Source organism: Lissotriton vulgaris, chromosome 11 (genome assembly GCF_964263255.1).
Source record: "Lissotriton vulgaris chromosome 11, aLisVul1.2, whole genome shotgun sequence".
Classification (NCBI taxonomy): Eukaryota; Metazoa; Chordata; class Amphibia; order Caudata; family Salamandridae; genus Lissotriton; species Lissotriton vulgaris.
In genome coordinates this window covers 152,522,257-152,541,628 of record NC_141699.1, presented here as the reverse complement: position 1 = coordinate 152,541,628, position 19,372 = coordinate 152,522,257, and the positions used below count along the sequence as shown (strand labels likewise).

Sequence of the window (19,372 nt, the reverse complement as noted above, 5' to 3'; positions counted from 1 at the left end):
GCTAACTCCTCTACACTGCAATCATTAGCAGTATCCTTACAATAAATTATTATTGCAGTGTAAGGTCAGATCACACGGCAGAAGGACGTGGAATCGATTGAAAATGTGTCCCTGCTCAGTCGGTGTCCAACTCTCAAAGCATTTCCTTTGCAAACCGCTGGGAAGACAAGGCAAGGGGAGGTCGACGTGACACGTTCAGCTGTTACCATGACCTCGCTCTGAGCACTGTCTCCCCACTCCAGTGCCCGCCGCCTATTCATGCCTCTCAGTTCACTGAGTACTCTACGCTCAGACCTCATATGTTGACCACCTCACTCACCCTCAACCCCTCACCCTCACTCACCCTCAACCCCTCACCCTCAACCCCTCACTCACCCTCACTCTCACTCATCCTCACTCAACCACCCTCAACCTCACTCACCCTCAACCCCTCACCCTCAACCCCTCACCCTCACTCACCCTCAACCCCTCACCCACTCACCCTCAACCCCTCACCCTCACTCACCCACCCTCAACCCCTCTCCCTCACTCACTCACCCTCAACCCCTCACCCTCACTCACTCACCCTCAACCCCTCCCCCTCGACCCCTCCCCCTCAACCCCTCACCCTCACCCTCACTCACCCTCAACCCCTCACCCTCAAACCCTCACTCACCCTCAACCCCTCACCCTCACTCACTCACCCTCAACCCCTCACCCTCAACCCCTCACTCACCCTCACTCATCCTCACTCAACCACCCTCAACCTCACTCACCCTCAACCCCTCACCCTCACCCTCACCCTCACTCACCCTTACCCTCACCCTCACTCACCCTCACCCTCACTCACCCTCACTCACTCACCCTCACCCTCACTCACCCTCACCCTCACTCACCCTCACTCACCCTCACCCTCACTCACCCTCACCCTCACTCACCCTCACTCACCCTCACTCACCCTCACTCACCCTCACTCACTCACCCTCAACCCCTCACCCTCACTCACCCTCACTCACTCACCCTCAACCCCTCACCCTCACTCACCCTCACTCACCCTCACTCACCCTCAACCCCTCACCCTCACTCACCCTCAACCCCTCACCCTCACTCACCCTCAACCCCTCACCCTCACTCACCCTCAATCCCTCACCCTCACTCACCCTCAACCCCTCACCCTCACTCACCCTCACCCACCCTCACCCACCCTCACTCACCCGCACCCACCCTCACTCACCCTCACTCACCCTCAACCCCTCACCCTCACTCACCCTCACTCACCCTCACTCTCACTCACCCTCAACCCCTCACCCTCACTCACCCTCAACCCCTCACCCTCACTCACCCTCAACCCCTCACCCTCACTCACCCTCACTCACCCTCAACCCCTCACCCTCACTCACCCTCAACCCCTCACCCTCACTCACCCTCAACCCCTCACTCACCCTCACTCACCCTCACTCACCCTCAACCCCTCATCCTCACACAGTGCAATAGGTCTCGGAGCATTTGAGTTAGAGCTTTTAGAAATGTTTATGGCTTTTTTTTTTAATTCTTTAGCATTGGCTACAGGAAACACAAATGCTAAAGATTTACAAAAAAAAACATAAACAATTCTAAAAGCACTAACTCTAATGCTGCGAGACCTATTGCATTTCCAATGCTTGTTTATGTCCTGTGAGCCATGAATGGACCAAGAAACCCAGCCCACACACTGGCCCTTTCCAGCTGGCCCATCTGGCAGTACCAGAAGGCCCAAAAGACCAGTCCAACACTGTTTAACTATATGGACAACGTTTTTTAATAAAGCATTTTCTCTGCAGTGCGCTAGTCCAAACAACAGCTTTGTTCCAAGTCCCCAGATCCCATCCATTTCCTGATCACCTCACTCTTCATAGATGGATGCACACTTACTGCCCCTAGTTCCCACTCCCAAGAGGCAGAAACCTGCAGATAGGTTTTCTACCTGAGTCGCCAACAGTGCACGGCATGTATGTAAGGGAATAACTGGGCTATTTCCTGTTAATCAGCAAGATCTAGACCAGGCTGTGCTGGCTAGGCGGCTCTTCACTCTATGTTGCTGGACGACTGGATTTATTGACCTCAGAGTCATTATCAAATAGTAGGGTCTCCGCGAGCCCTTTATAAACCACAACTTCGCCAATGGCGTGGACCCATACTTGATCTTAATGTGAGCTGGACTGCCCATCCTCCTCCTTTACTGGGTCAAGGATCGGTGGCTCAAACCAGCCCTCCCAAACCTCTGAGCAGAGTTACCTACATAACCTTTACAGTAACCCTAGACCTTTTTTACTTGACAGGTTGACTAGGCATCCGCCTTTACACACCCTGAACCATGCTATTCAGTTCATCATCTTGAAATGAAATGAAATGAATTTGTACTTGTAAAGCGCACTTATACTCCAACCGGGGTTTCCTGGCGCTGTACGCATACCGCTTCCTGGCTTTTCCCTGTGAAATGTCCACTCCTGGGCACCCCCAGGGTGAAGGCCAGGCATCCTAGCACTGTTGGGGCCGTTGTGGAGATTAAGAAAGCTATTGCCCAGAGTTGCAGAGTGGGACTCCATGATTAGACTAGGTGCCAAGGCGAGAATTATCAGGTCCAAGGAAATTGAACCCAAAACCCGCCGAGGCGGGAATTGAACCCTGGTGCCGGCCCAGACCTCTGCATCAGGGTCTGCTGCTCTAATCATTGAGCCACACTTCTCCACAAGTCTTCTTCCACTGCAGGGTGCATACGCGGTCCTAGCTATGATCAAGGGCCCATCTACTGTCTGCACGCCGCCCACCTCTCGACTCTCTCAGAAGATGCGTGGACGCGCTTCCTCACCACAGCAAACCGACATAAGCTGCATGGGGTTTCATTGTCGATGCAGGTCATGAAGCTTATAGGACAAGATTCAGAGGGTCAGGTTTTCCTAAAATGATAATAATCCATTGGAATCCAAGGGTCCTTCTGGACCACAGTGATAACAAGATCTTCACACATACGAATGTGCTTCTTGCCTCTGAAAATTGAACACAGTAAGATAATTGGGGACAAAAGGGTGTCCATGGTGGAAGCCTCAGAGATACCACTGCCATCTTATCCTGCGGCTAGGCAGGGCATAATCCTTGGTTAAATAAAATATGGCCACTGAGTTGTCCCACATCATTCAAAATCTTAATGGAGCCAGTGCTTAATTTGTGATACTCTAAGCCCACCCGGCCGCAACCAGCGCTGTTGGATTCTCACCTTTCGAAATACCAAGGCTAGGGCTCATGATTCCACCACATGCCTTTTTATTTCCCCATCCTGCACTTCCTACCTCGTTATCTAACTCTTGGGTATTCAATTTCATGCCCTTTCTCCCTCTGTGACTGTTTTCCTATCTTTCTCTTACTCTGATTTCTGACTTTATCTCTCTTGCTTGGGGACAAAGTCAGATGATGAAAAATAAGTCCTGGTCCCCAAGATGAGTGCTGGTGCCGACCGGCACAAATTAAGTACTGAATAGTTTGAATTGATTGTAATGTTCAAGAGCATGCTGATTACAGTGTGTTTCAAAGAGGGGATATCTAGGCAGGGGATTGACAGAGAATGCAAGACTGGAAGAAACATAAAAACACAACATCCTGTATTTGTATAAAGTAAGGACACCAGGGGGGGCTCACATTAACCTGCCGTTGCAGTACTCACAGCTTTCCATAAATTGCATAATTTGTGGAAGTGACGGATACTACACAACTGCACAGGACGAGGATGCTTCTATTTTGCAGAGTGCCTACACAAGATGGGGGCGGGGCCAAAAGGAACTTGGACAAGCAACATGGAGCTAAAGGAACTTGCACACGAGCACAATTAGAAATCAGCTATGTTGAGAGAGCGATAGAGACCCAAAGATAAATGCGGCATGCTGGGTAGGGATGGGGTGCAGGTGAAGAGACCTGAAGGGTGAGGTGTGCAGAAATGTAGGGAGATCAGATTTGGCAGGTAGCACTGGCAGATCATTCCTCACCAGGAGACCGTGTGAGCAGAGCCGATATCCTGTGGCACACGGTGGCACCGTGTGTTGGCAGCTCTGCAGGTGCTCTGGGAACACAAGACACCACGACAGGAGGAGTGTGGACGTGCAATGTTATGTCATGTGTTATGTCTATTTGTATAGCGCATTGATCACCGGTCAGGATATCGAGGCGCTTGAGCAGGTGTGTAGGCAGGTGGTCCCCTGTAGTTATATGTGGGATGGAATGTATGGGGGGCTTTGTAGTGGATGTATGGGAGCAGGGAATTCAGACATAGCGAGTCATAATTAGTCAGCTGGAGTGGGCCCTGGGTCCCAATTCCGGCTGCAGTTCGCCTGTTCAGGAGTAACGTGAGGGGCTGGGTAAAGAGGCTGCTGGGTCCGAGCGGGGCGGAGCTCGGCTCCTTAATTCCGCCACGTGAGATCGCGTCGGATACTGACACATCTCAGCCAGGCCTGACCTCTTCCGCCTCTCTTCTAAGAAGAGGAAACCACAGGGCAGAAACGTGTCGGTGCCGTGGCCGGCCTCAGGCGCTTTCCCACAGAGGGCCGCTCGTACCGCCTTCTGCACACCAACAGGGCTCCTTTAATGTTGCAAAATATTTAAATGATTTACCTATAATGATTTCCTATAAGTACCCTGTATAACAGCGTTAAACATCTACTCTTATTGGAAGAGAGAAATTAGAAAACATCTGAAATCTCCTGATTAGAAACTATTATTAAATTAAGGGGCCACCTCATCATCTACACCCAGCACTAGGGTTAACAAGCACAGGCAAAGTCCAGTGGCGTAATTCCGAATGACGGGGGCCTCCTACAGAATGGGATGAGGAGCTCCGACTCTCCCATTTCTAACAGATACTCATTGACCATCGGCTGAATAGTGGGCTCCCTAAGGATTGGGGTCACTCCTACACCGCAGGGGCCTGTTTTGCCCCCGACAAAGCCAATAAGCCTGGCGAGCATTTTGAATCCTGAATATAACATTAAAAAGCCAACTAAAAAATGATAGTTGTTCTGTATGAAAAGCATTTAATAGATAAAGAATGTGATGCATGTTTACGCAGCGTACTTTTGTGATGTCAAATAGTTCCTCATGCAACTACCAATACTAGCAAGCGGGAAGTAGTCCTCTGAAAGGAACCACAGCCATGGTTGGATTGGTAAGGCGGGCACTCAGGCAATGATGGAGGGGCCGCTATTCGAGTTCCAGCTTAGGGCTGCGTTTTTGGGTAGCATGACGGGGTCCGATTTGGGCGGTGTCTGTGCTGTTCGGATGCCACCAAAGGCTCAGTGGGTGCCTGAGTGGCCTTTCTGGAGAAAAATGGGCCTCTGTGTTCTCCTTTTACCAACAGGGCAGAGGTGTCACTGCCTTTCTCTCGCTGGGCCGGCCAATTAATGTATGCAGATTGAGCGGGGACACGGCCTGAGCAGAAGTGGTCTCACTTGTATGCAGGTGTGGTTCACCTGTGTGAACTTATCCATGCATTTTTTTTATCTAAGTGAAGCCAAGAAAAGATGCTTCTGTCAGAGACCCCTCTTTTCATATAACTTCGCCGAAGCAGTGTTTTGCGGAAAGGCATTCCGCACACGTGGGAACCTTTTTTAGTGTGCCCGGACCTATTTTGCAACCCAATCCAACCCTGGCCACAGCACACTATGGGCCTCATTTATGAAGCCCCTCGCACCGTCGGAACGTCACTTTTTGTGACGTTCTATGGCGCAGTAGCCTGCTACATAGTTAGGAGGCAGCACTAAGCCACATTAGCTTAGTGCTGCCTCGTAAATATCATCCCCTTTAATGTCGTTTTCTGCGTTAAAGGGGTGTGCATGGGTGTTGCTAGGGGCGTTTCCAGCAACATCCCGGGCATTTTGACACTGCCTCAGATTTACAAGAAATCGTAAATCTGACACCAGCGCCAAAAAGTTACGCCTCCCCAGGGGAGGCGTAAGGGAGGCACAACGGGGAGAAATAACTTTATTTCTCCTCGTTTTTCCTTTTTGCACACATAGAAGAAGGAAAATGCCTCTAGTGATTGTTTTTCTGCTGGACGGTGTCCCTTCCTGCAGAAAAACAATCATCCCCTTAATGCAGGCACCTTTGCACCATGGTGCAAAGCTGCCTGCGTTGGCGCACGGCAGCCTGTTGTGCGCCAGTGCAGGGGAAAAGGACAGGACCGCGCCGTATCTCATAGATACAGCTTATTCCTTCCCTTTTCTTTTGCTGAAGGGCAGCAGGAAGGCCTGTTGCGCTGCCCTACGGCAAAATTTCATAAATGAGGCCATAAGTATATTTGAAAAGATTGGTAAAAATAGGTAACAGATAACTGTGCTGTCAAACCAGACCTAAAAACAGCTGCAAAACAGTATTTGTGCGTATGTTAGCACTTAGAAGATAGTCAAAACAGCACTCGCTTCTATGCAGAAGTAATTACTACTAAGTTTACCCCATGATAATCTGGAAAGTTTTCCTTTCACATTTTGCCAGGAGAAACCTGGCAAATACCCCCTGCCCCCCAGTGCATTTGGTATTTAGTTGATGTGTAACTACCGCCAGGCTGAGGTTAAATGAAGCATTCCTTTCATTATCTTGTTGTTTTTTGCAGTAGATGCCCTAAGTGCGACGAGGATGCCTAGATATGGGTTCCGTGCTCGCCGTGCCGCACGACTCAAGCCATTCCTCACTGACGAGCCCTAAATAGGTGGAAACTAGCCTGGGTTCCATGTGATCCCGTCTGGAGGGGACCAGGCCTGGCCATAGGACTAGACCCTTCCTATTGGAACAGGAATAAGACTGATTTGCATGTGACAGGTCTCGGTCTAGAGTGGCTTACTGAGTCAAAAACAATTAACTGAATTGCGACACCCAGCAATTTCCACTGGTTGACATTAATTCAAGCATTCCTTCCATCAGGTTGCTTGTTGCAATCACCACTTGAATGTAAACAGGTGTGCTGGTCTTTTGTTTTGCAGAAACCATTTTATGTTCTGCACTTAAAAATTGGATTTAGTTTACAACAGCTTCCAAGGGCAGGAGAAATTTCCAAAATTACATTTTGAGTCATGTAAGCAGAGAAAAAGTGGGTGATGATGATGACATGGAAAAAAATATTTGACATTAGATTGTTTATTTGGAGGTCAACAGTGGAAAAGCATGGTGATTAGGTAGTAGTCTTCATCCCAAAAACCACGTCAAATAGCAGGTGAACAGAATTCTATACAGGATTCAAAGCAAACTCTAGGTTTTTTAAGTAATGAATACTTTTTTAGAGTGTCACCGTACCCTATTTTAAGATTCTATTTTACAACAAAATTACATTAGAGGCACCTCATTTATCCACACATATATTAAAAAAAAAACCTGAACAATTAGATTCAGTTATTGCATCGCGTCTCCTGTATCATAGTTAAAAATCTAAACTTTGGGGCTGATGTCTAAAGGTTTTTCTGGCGTAGGTTTTATTTACAACTGGAATAGAAGGCAGAATGCATGCATGACTAGCTTACACACCTTTCGCGAAATCAAAAGCACGTAGGTTACTCATTCAGGAGCGCACTCATGTCCAGGTTAGGTACCCATTGTTTACTAATATATGTGTGCATGCATAGGGTGCAAGTAAGTGTGAAAGGGTGCACCCCCATGGGATGCAACCAAGAAAAGAAGAGTGTGTCAGATGAGAGGTCAAGGGTAAGAAATGCACATTTTTGAAAACTCACAGAGGAATAGACAATATAGTAATTATTAAAACTTTTGAAGAGCCCTTACAACACATTTGGGAATGCACATCTTACACCTAAATGAGAGGAATGCGTAAAGGAACATCAGACTCATGTGGGAGGAGAGTGTATTAGCTAAATGAAGAATGTAAGGTAAAACAAAATACATTAATTGTAATTATGGAACCATGCAAATGTGGAAAATAATCAATGTCTAAATACTGTATTCGCGTGGTATGGAAATAGGCGTACGTCACTTTTTATCTGAATACTAAAAATGGGCATGCATATTTACAAAAGCTTTTTTGTCTATTCACCTGTGACTCAGGCAGTTTGTCAGCTCCCAGCACATTAAACTGTGAAAATGAGGAACATGATGTGTTCAAATGAGGAACTGACAATGGGCAGGAGCCCAAAGGTTGATATTAAGAGTATCTTACATCTTATCAGAAAGGTCTTTGTTGGTGTTAGAGGCCAGGTGGATTGTGTACTTTACATACACTGGTACAATTAATTTGACTAGAAAAATGAACATAGGTGGAGACCCAAACAAACCAGGGGCTACAAGACATTTGTAGGTGTGTGACTCCAGCAAGTCAAAGCATGTCTGCTTTCATTTCTACTGACCTATCTCATAGCATTATGGTACTTTTAGTCCAATCTGTTTGCATTTATGCAGTTCCAAATCCTGACACGTTTTGCTTCTCTTTTGGCTTATCAAAGGAGAACAGCAGGAATAGAGGTGGTGGTTTCTATGCTCTTCGGTCACAAAAATAGGCTAGTACCAGGGCACATTCTGCAAGTGATTTTCTTCTCCCAGAGTGAGCCATTAGGTCCCAGAAACCAGGGCCATCAGAAGGGAGATGGCAGAGTGGGTATTATTGCCCACACTTTTCTCAGGTCCCCACATTGTGCTCCAAAATTAATTTATAGATGTTGGAACAAGCCTGTCCAAACGTTCTACTATACCAGCATATGTACTTTACCAGCTTCTTGAAAATAAACTCACTTTGCTCTTATTTTTTTTTAATGAATTTCTTTTTTTGTGGTTTCTCTGAATGATTAAAGTGCCGCAAGATTATCCGCAGCAGGACTTGCTTTTTAACAGTGGAGGCTGGCATCAACAGGGAGGGGGTCGGGCACACAAGCTCAAATAAAATGAAAGGATATAAAAATAAATGGGCGCGAGCTAGACAATAATACTTAAAATATATTAAAAGTAAACTTACCTTGCAACGGGACCTCCTGCTCTGGACCTCTCGCGACTGCAGCCCAGCCACCGGGAAACTCCTTTGACCAATCCTCGCGCTGATCTCATGCTATGACAGCAGCGCCCTGATTAGAGGGAGCTGCCTCACTTGGTGCTCCACAGCACTCTGAAGGCCTGCACTTGCTCTAACCTCGCTGTCTTAAAACAGCTGGCTCAAAGGTTTCAAAGTGCGCATGTCTGGCTGGCGTCTCAAGTCGGCCGGCCAAAGGGACATGCGTACTTTGAAAAGTGCACATACAGTCCACATTCCTCCCTGCTGCTGCTCTCAGTAAACTCCACCCCATTCTGAGGGTGTGAAGATGAAAAATAAAGTGGTAATGAATTACCATTTTATTATGTATCATCTTGGGGCTCTGGGGCTTTTAAGTGGGATGACGCTCCTCCGCTCCAACAGAGGTGGCGTCCCTGCTTTTTAAGCAACTGGCAGTGCCAGATGAGCCACTCTGACATCACAGTGTGTGTGTGCCAGCTTTGTGAGTAAGTGCGGATCATTTTATAGCATGATGGGACTGTTTTGTGGATAAGTGTGGCCCAGTTTTGTGGTCTGTTGAGCCAGTTCTGTGGCGTGGGGGGTCAATTTTGTGAACATCATTTTAGAATGACTTGGAGGCAGCAGCAGTCAGCACTGTGCAAGGGATGTTACATAGCACTGGACACACAGACTAGCACAGGCCAGGCACAAGGAATGGAAGGAGCTGCATCATGTCATATCGGGTGCTTTGCGGCAGGTAGTGCAGCTGTAATTTGAAAGTCCTTAAGCCTCTGGCTCTACCGCGCCTGGATGGGGCTCAGCGGACAAAGGGGCTGTTGCATGGGATAGGCACCTTAGAAATGTGGGAGGTGAGATGCCTCCTGCCTGGCAGTTTCAGCCATGCAGTGCTATATGAGGGTGCATGAGTGAGTGGGCAAGCCTGATTACAGTCACTAATTCACTAATATTTAGTCAGTGTTTATGTGAGTGAGTCAGACTAGGTGGGGAGGAAGGAAGGAGGCCACTAGCAGCATAGCTTCACAATGACAGTACAGGGACATAGCTTGGTCACCCATTATGTACCCTTCACATAAAGGACAGTAGCATAGGCGTCTGCTCTTTGAAAGGATCTCAATACCTGTGGATGGAGAAATAGGGTCCATGTATGTATGAAAATCACCAAGTAACTGATAGTGCTACAGAGCTGCACATGCTATGGTGGCCGATACAATGAATGCATCCACTGACGAGATCGCCCTCCCGTCCGCGGATATGAAATCCAGCAAAACCATTCAGAATTGTATCCTTCCGAAGTCAAGAAAGAGTACCACTTAGTTTAGTACCAATACATATCAGTTGTTCAGTCAAGGTATAGAGTATGCCTAGGTCTCGGGTTTTCAGTAGTTCTTCCAAATATATTTACCAGTGTTGACACAGTGCCCTTCTGGGGTCTGGATCCAGATTAAAAGTTACCAAGAAGGACATTGGATCCCAGGTGTGAGGAAAATTGACCATTCTTCCAAGTTTAATAAGACTGAAAGAGGTCGGGTTTGATTACCTGTGAATGTGTGGCGAGAGTACACTGAAAGACAGGCTAAACACCATACCATGAGTTACCCTTTGGTGCAAACACGTTAGTGAATCAAATAAATACAAATAATGACAGGGAGGTTTCTTGAAGAACATCAAGATTTCTCTATTATCAACAACTGTGGAAAACCTGCAAAGAGGGGTAGAGCAGGCGGGTACTGTTGGGTGAGGGTCATATGGCCAAAGGCAGGGAAAGAGATTCCTTCTCTTTGTTGGTGAAGAATGCCAGACTGTTGCCCCACCAGTTGTCTGAGGCTCCTGGAGGCTTGTAGCTAGGCTAGGGGGTACCATCTCTAAGGATATAAAAGTGTTCTTTGGTCGAGTAACTAATGTCCTCTCAGTGTGCTCTGGTTTGAAACTTCAATTAAATTCAATTAAAAGCGTTTAATGTTGGTCATGGAATTGGGCTTGAGTGTGGGCAAGGGGCATGAGTACCTAATGCACAAGGTACTTTCTTTTTGAGATCTGCTAGGATAGGCTAAATGTTGCTCCACGTTTAAATTGATTTTGCGTAGAGTTCCACAGAGAACCTCTATGAATCCTACCCTTTATAATCTTTATGGGTGTCTACTTGAAAATCTTATTGCATCTTGTGGTTTGACATTTTAAGCTTATGTTGTTGACACACATATTATCTTGAAAGCCCAAGACCCCCTCGTATTCTCTTCGGACAAAGGACTAAATGTTCTTTAACTCATTAGCCCCAGGGATGAAAGCCAACTCTTTATGCCATTCTACAGATAAATCAGAAGTTTGGAGTTTTGGGAATCCCGCGATCTGGTCCTCTTGTTCATGGTGCAGTTCCTTTGGCACGTGCCCTACTCTGGTGTTATTGGTTTGCAACCCGGGAGTCACGTTTGACTCCAACCTCTCTTTTAAAGACCATATTTTAAAGCTCACTCTGCATGTTTCTCATGATCAAAGTTATAAAAAAATGATTTTCTTTCGTTCTTCGTCTTCTAAACAGATTTAAGTGTAGTCGCTAATTTTAAATAGACTGGACAATTGCAATTTCTTTACATTGGTTTCCCTTCTTCTTCTATTCACAAACTGCAGTTTATTCAAAATACAACTGCTTGTCTTACTATAGACTCCAGTAAATTCTCTAGTGCATCTCCTATTCTGTGTCCTTTTCACTGGCTTGCTATCCTTGCTAAACTGTACCGTGATGTTTTCTTAGGGCATAGTTAATTAAAACCATAACATGTACATATAAAACACATTAAAATATGACAATGGCAATACAATACTACAATAGAATCATTAAAACATCTCAATTGAGAAAACAGCTCAACAGTGCATTATATCAAATTGGTTTTTGAGCCATCGAGGCACACACAATAATAATTGAATACACCTCTCATATAATAAAAATAAACCAAGGCCTGCTTCTAGTGAGAAACACCTCTGTTACCTAATTGTAAAGTGCCACTGTGCTGTGCAAACATGTTGCCATAAGGTGCTTATGCGCTGGTAGTGTAGTTGGAATACAATGTTAAAATAATGACGAAACCTAAAGTGTACAAGTGATGTGTGCCGACAACCTCCAATGCAAACCACTGGCTAGAAACACAAGTTAAAGAGTCATGTACTAGATTTTTCCACCTTCTTTGCAGCCATGTTCAAGAATCTCACTGTCTTGCATGCCAATTGCACTGAGACTCCCCCCAGTAAAGAAATAACAACTGGTCGAGACAACCTGATTTGCAGAACTGTTAGTGATGGGCATAAGAGTCTTTGTGTGTTAACAAAGCCGGACAAACACGCGGATGATGAAGCAAATATTCATTGTTTTGGCCAAAGAGCCGGCTCTCTGAAGGGGTCCAGCGCTGTTTCCATGGGGGGCGTAAGATCTTTCAACCTGAACACACCAAGGCGTATTAACATGAGGTTGTGTTTCCTTGCCTCTGAGAAGTGTGCTGATAGATATGGTTGGGAACCTCAAGTTGAGTATGATGGCATAAGTGCCCATGAATGCGATTTGCTTGCTACAGCAGCCTTATCAATAAAAAAATGATGAAACTTTGGCGGCTTTATTTGTAATACATTTAAAAGCAGTATAGTCCATGGGAGAGAGCCAGGCATCTTCTAATCAGAGAGCGGGAATTGAGTGCTGTAGTGCTGAAAGGACAGAGTTCTTTATGCGGGCCACTCTTTCTATTTCCACCCAACACTGGTGTGTCAGCGAATTCACTTTGGCTGCCCTCATCCCCCAGCAGAATTTAACCAGGGCACCCTGCTTGGCTGGGCCCTGATGGAACAGACCAAACTCAAGTCTAATGTGGGCTTGCGAGGCATGCGGTGGGATCGAAAAGAGTGTTTTTGGAGAGTCTTGATTGTAAGATGTTTACGGTTTCAATGTCTTTCCCTTTAAGCAATTCCGAGCCGTAAGATATTAAGGCATGAATGTGGCTCCCACGACCTGAAGAAGACAAGACATCGAGGTGTTTCGTGTCTTGTGTTTCAGGATTTGAAATGCAAACAGTAGTTTGTTAGCAATGACCCATCTAGATTCTAGATGAAATGTGTAAGTTAAGTTGGAATCCAGATGGGTGCTGAGATATGTATAGGTCTTAACCTATTCTAAGACGTTGCTATCTGTCCACCAGTTAAATTTGGGCTGCCTGTTGCTACCTCAACATCTAAAGGGGAGAACCTTCGTTTTGCAGTAGTTCAGGCTCAGTGGCAGATTGTTGATATACCCTAATACTTGATCTATAGACCGCTGAAGCCCAATTGGAGTTTTGCTGAGGAGGACTATATCGTCGGCATATTGCAGGCTTCTGATTTGTGCCATGGCAAACCAAGGTGGATCTCCCTGCACTTGGGCCAGGTGGCTGTCGAGGTGGTCCATGAAGATCTTTAAAGACCAGAATGCAAGACCGCACCCCTGTTTTAGACCCAAGTTTGTATATATTTTTTGGTGGTTCTTCTGCAGTCCCCTATCTTAACTTGAACCCATGTGTTGATGTATATGTTGACGATTGCTTCCAGCAGTTTCGCCAGTGCACACCACCTTGCCACAGGTGGGCTCTCTGAACTTTATCGAAGGTGGGTAACAGAAAAGAAGAACAGCTTACAGAATTTGGAAGTTGCTTGGGCAACCAAGAGGATAAACACCAACCGATTTGTTAGCGTGCTCATTCCTGCCCTGAAGCCAGTCTGGGTTGTCAGGAATATGTTTGTGCGGTAAACCCAGTCCCCCAAGTCAAAGAGCAAATTTAAGGCATAGATCTTGGCTTCTACATCTGTTAAGGCAATTAAAGTGTAGTTAGACAGATTTGATAATTTCCCTGATTTGTAAATTGGCTGAAAGATACTGCCACACCAGGATTCCGGGATAGTGTTTGATACCATGTCATAATTAAAACAGAGGAGTTAAGTGCAAAGACAAGGAGCAGACATCCTTTTTAAATGAGGTATTTGGGAAGCCGTAGTGCCTAGGAGCTTTGTCCAACGGGAGCCTTTTTAGCGTTTGGGCTACCTGTTTATCGCTGATCGGTAGATAATCCGCCTCTGGCAGGAGCAGGCTTTCTTGCTTCTCCCGGGCAGACTCGGCATGTGGTAAGGGAGATTGAGGGTCCTGATCCACTGGATTGAAGACTGTAGCAATATGCATTGACCAGGCCGCTTCTGGAATTTCCACATTGTGGTGCCAGTTCTGCACATTGATCAGTTTGTTTATTTCAGCCGAAAATAATGTGGAATTTGTGTGCTTACTTGCATGAAGTAATTTGATCCAAAGGCCCATTCTGGAATTGTGTTTTGCCTCCCAAATCGCTTTTTGGTAGGTTTGTTCCATTTTAGGTATTTTGGACAGCACAACCTGATAAGTTTAGCCACCCCGCAAACGGGAGCTCCTGACCGCTCTATTGAGTTGTCTCTTCATAGTTTCTTCATTCTTCACTGGCTTGCTATTAAAAAGAAATCCATAGGGCTCTTTTCTGCTTTCAACCCAAAAATTAAGTCTGAGCTTATGAGCCTGCCTGTCCCTGGCGCTCTTCAAATTCTTTTAAAGTGACGGTCACTCGCTTCAAGAAAATCTCACATAGGGACCGTGCTCTCTCTATAGTTAGAGCTGAGACTTGGAACAGTCTCCCTCTTTCGATTAATTCAGAATCCCATCTGCTTAAGTGTCATAGCATGCTAACAACTCATCTGTTTACACCGTTGGTACTCACAAACATTTTCTATGGAGTCAAAAAGTATGGTATGGTCTGTGCCATGAACGGTTAGAGGCGGCAGACCCGAGAGCAGAGGACAGCCCGGGACCAGGGTTCGATTCCCGGCGCGGCAGGTTTCTGGACCAGGGTCAGCGGACTCGATAATTCTCTCGCCTCGGTGCCCACTCTGATCAGCGATCACACTCGGCAACTCTGGGCATTAGCTTGCCTCATCTTCACTAACGGCCCCACCAGACCGCCGGGGATGCCTGGTCTCACCCTGGAGATACCCATTAAGGGACCATCTCTCAGGGAAGCCAGGAAGGGTTTCGCAGCGGTCGAAGCGCCTTGGGACCCTCCGGGTAAGTAGTGCGCTATATAAATGCCTATACATTGATGATAGCAGTGTGACTATTATGGTGGTGTAAGATGGACATGGGGGAATTGAAGCATGTACATGTAATGTAATGTATGTGTCTTGTAAAGCGCACTGCTGCCCTGAGGCGTCGTGGCGCTGTAGACCGCTGGGGAACCCGTCCTGGCTATCCCTGTGAGATGGTCCCTACTGGGTATCTCCAAGGTGAAACCAGGCATCCCCAGCGAATGTGGGGGGCCGTTGTAGAGATGAGGCAAGCTAATGCCCAGAGTTGCCGAGTGTGATCCCTGGTTAGAGTAGGCACCGAGGCGAGAATTATCGAGTCCGTTTTGACCCTGGTCCACGACCCTGCCGCGTCGGGAATTGAACCCTGGTCCCGGGCCGTTCTTTGCTTCCGGGTCTGCCGCCTCTAACCAGTGAGCCACACCACTCCACTACATGGTATGGACAGTAGTGTAGATATTTTCAAAGTCAAATCATATCCTTCCTCTGCCTTTGTTCCCTTAATTGCCAATATGTAATAAAGGTGGACGAGCCACAGAAGGTTGAGCCACGCTCGAGCCAAATATCTGTCTCTAGCTCTGGCTCTGGTCAAGGTTCTCTTGGAGCCCAAAATGAACCGAGCCTTCATATGGCTTCTGTCTGCCACGAACACTCGAACCTCATGCGCTAAGAATTAAAGACGAAGCATTAACCTTTGATGTAAAATATGAGAGGGAAAGGGATACTGCACAACTTGAAACCAGAAACCCTGGGATCAATCCCGGCTTCTCCACTTGACCAAATGATCTGATCTTAGCCAATTATTTTATTTCACTCCTCCTCCTTTTTCTCCATTATCTCACATGAGAGCATCTTAAAATACATGAATTCAGAATATGCACTGTACAATACCTTTCATCGTGTTTGATTTAATAAACCATCAAGTTATTTCACGTATATTAACAACCCAAGCTGCCCAGAGGGTTCACATGACAAATGACTTGCTTCTTGGTTCACTAATGGCATTGGTGGTAGGATGGAGGTGGGTGGGGGGGTTAGAATGTTTTTACATATTTATTGCACAATGCCTTTAAAATTGAATGACCTAAAAAAGGTGTGATGAAGAACAACTTCTTTACTTCTTTTCCTTTACCTTAGTTAATATGTAATGGATTGCTTGCCCATTCAACAGCTTTCTGAATGTCAGCGCTCAGTCAGGTGATCAGCAGTCCAGTGCTGCTGTTCCCCAAGGGGCCACATGTAAAGGTCAGGAATGTGCAACCAGCCACTGGGCTGTACGTTGAGCGTCCATAGTTAACATTGTGATTTCTTCTTTCCCTTCTTTCACTAGTACCAGGACACCTAAGGTATTTGTGTGCGTAATACATTAGAAATTAAAAGAAATAATTTAGGTAAGTGCTCCAAATTGGCAGGTGAGTACAGAAGCAGGTGCGTGAATTTGGCAGCTTAAGAGTTTACATAGGTTTCTGTGGAAGGCAATGTTCTCAGGTGCCAGAGGAATTTTTTTTTTCAACAGAACTTACTTTTGTTGGAATTGTTATTTAAACGGAAACCACAGTGGGACTTCACCCAAACGCCCCTACTAGCGAGCCACAATCCGAGAGCGGTAGACATGTGAGAATCATATGGCTGCATGCCCGTGCTTACTTTCTACCAAAAATGTATGCCAGGGTTGTCGTCAGGAGGCCACTGCAGGTCGCACCACACATTGCTCTGCCATGCTGCCGAGGATAGTAACAACACAACTACGAACCATCACACGCCTATATGTGTGACAATTTGGACTATTTCAAGCCCCCAAAGCTATAAGGTTGGCTTGGGCAGCAAGTAAATGTCAATTTAATGTATATTGAATAAATAATAAACTGTTGTGGTGGTCCTCTCTAAATTAGACAGACAGCGCCACCTTGTGGCAGACTGGCAAAAGACCCGGTGTTGACAATTTAGTGAGGAGCACTGAAAACCACCTGCTCAAATTAAGCACTGCTGCCTGCAGCACTCTACTTGCAGTTGTGTTGCCCAGGGCCAGATAGCTCTACGCCATACTATCTCCCATTGCCATTAGTTACCATTTTCTGATGTCAGAGCATGCAACCCATCCCCGGGACGGGTACCATTCTTAGGTGGCGAGGACACCTCAGGCCAATCTACTCGCTCCCTTTTCTCCTATACCTGAAGCAATTTTTTCTTAGGATAAAATCATCCCCAGACATGAACGTTTAAGGCATGGGCGCAGTGGGCAATGGCCCTGTGCCCCCCATTTCCAAGGGGCCCCCCACTCTGTCCCCATTTGCCCTCTCTACTGTATTTCTCCTCTATTTAAACCTCTCTCCACCTCTCTGCCTCCCTCTAACTCAGCCTCGCCACACCATATCATTTTAAGGATTTTTTGTGTACAGGCCAAGATAGATTGCAACTTTTCTAGTGTGATCCTGTAACAGTTTCGACATAGAATTTGAAATTGTTAAGTATCATGCGGACTTTAGCAGGAGGTGGGTACTAAAATTTAAAGTAGCTCTCTACAGGGCGCCCCAAAATATGTCTTGCCTGAGGCCCCCAGAATCCTTAAAAAGATCCTGCCCCCTGACTGTCATATCCAGTCTCTGGGTCAGGCTGTCTTCTTGGTCCAGAAGCAGAGCATCATCTGCTTGTCATTGTGTAGGGTTCTTGCATGGCTCACGAGTAGGCAGGGAGCGCAATTGGCAAACAGATACTGCACAACATGACAATAGGTAAGGAAGGCTCACATAATGAGGAAGGCGGCTTGTGGATGCTGTTACAGCTTCACAGGCAACGTCGGTGGAGCAATAGTATGTTGTGGGGTGCAAGGCAAGAACATGTTCATGTGTTTAATCATGGTACTAAGGAACGAGCGCCTCCCCCCTCAACCCCCATATACAGACAGACACACACACACACACACACACACACAGACACACACTCAGACAGCATGCCTTAAAACAATCAGAGCTGCCTAGAATGGGGGCTACTTTTATTTTGGTACCCGGTCCTGTTTTTCTGCCCCAGGCCGGCACTGATCCGAAGAAACCAAAGTGTCACGCGTTGTGCGCATGGACCCATGTTCAAACAACCAGCATGTTCTTGATGGAACGGGCTGGGGTTCGATAAGAGTGGCCCGGTGAACCAGCAGATATAAGAACGAGTTCCATCCTAGCCCAGTTTCCCAACTTGTGTGACACTGGGCAAACACAGGCCATCTCCCCTCACTTCTGTTGTTCTGCTACTTGCTAACAGGTATAGCGCTTAGAAAACGACGGCCGTCATCATCAAGCGCCACACTTAAAGAATTGGACATTTTATTTTATAAAAGAAACATTATAAAACACATGCCCTGTCTGACTCAACCTCTCCAGAAAGGGAGTGTTCGGTGAAAGAGACCCAGTTAGTTGAAAGGTGGGGGCGAGGCCGCCAGTAACTCACCTCTGGGAAAGAGCCCTTGGCGTACACCATCAGGAGAGACGTCTTCCCACAGCCCCCGTCTCCAACGATCACAATTTTAACTTCTTTCCTCCCAGAAGTGCTCTTTTTGGCCCCGCCAGGTGCATCGCCGTTGATTGCGCCGTTAGCTTCAGTCATGTTCTTGCTCAACATGGGGCAACACGCCTGACCCCTCTCATCAGGGATGAAATGCGGAGCCACAGAGGCGCAGCTCAAGCCCCGTGCATGACTGCGGCTGCTGCTTCCTGGGCTCTGCGCTGACACGGGGCAGCAGCCTGTGAGGCTGGCGGTGACGGCGAGAAGACAGCAGGATGTGGGTGCGCTGAGCAGCGCCGCGGGAACCTCTTCACTTGCTAAACCAGCCGAGGAAAATAGCCTCAGGGCGCCCCCTGCTGGAAGACGGGAGAAGCACTGATAACTCAGACCCGGTACTCCACCTCCGGCAGGGAGCACTCAGCACACACTGGAAGGAGTGAGTAGCGGCCCGTGCCCCCGTTTTCCACCTGCTCAAGATACAGAGGCACAGGGACCCAGCCGAGAGCCCCGCCCCCTGCGTGCAGCACACAGGACCCGGCTACAGGTGGACTGCACCTGCTGGAAGACCCGAGAAGCACAGTTCACCCAGCCTCAGTGCTACGTCTCGTGCGTGCAGTACACAAGGACCCTGCCCAAGGAATCCCCTGCTGGAAGGCGCGGGAAGCACAGAGAGCCCAGTACCAGTGCTCCACCTGCTGTGTGCAGCACGCAGGACCCGGCCACAGGAATGCACCTGCGGGAAGACATGACAAGCACAGAGAACCCAGACCCAGTGCTCAGCCT

General features: G+C 47.2%; 1 protein-coding gene across 1 annotated transcript in view; it reads right to left on the bottom strand.

Moving 5' to 3' along the window:
- RHOF (ras homolog family member F, filopodia associated) overlaps window positions 1-18,841 on the bottom strand; it is a 211,248-nt gene extending 192,407 nt beyond the window's left edge. Inside the window, exon 1 of the mRNA XM_086942989.1 lies at window positions 18,536-18,841. Coding sequence (XP_086799115.1) covers window positions 18,536-18,706 — 171 coding nt within the window. The 5' untranslated portion in view covers window positions 18,707-18,841. The remainder of the gene's footprint in view (window positions 1-18,535) is intronic.
- Window positions 18,842-19,372: the final 531 nt, after the last annotated feature.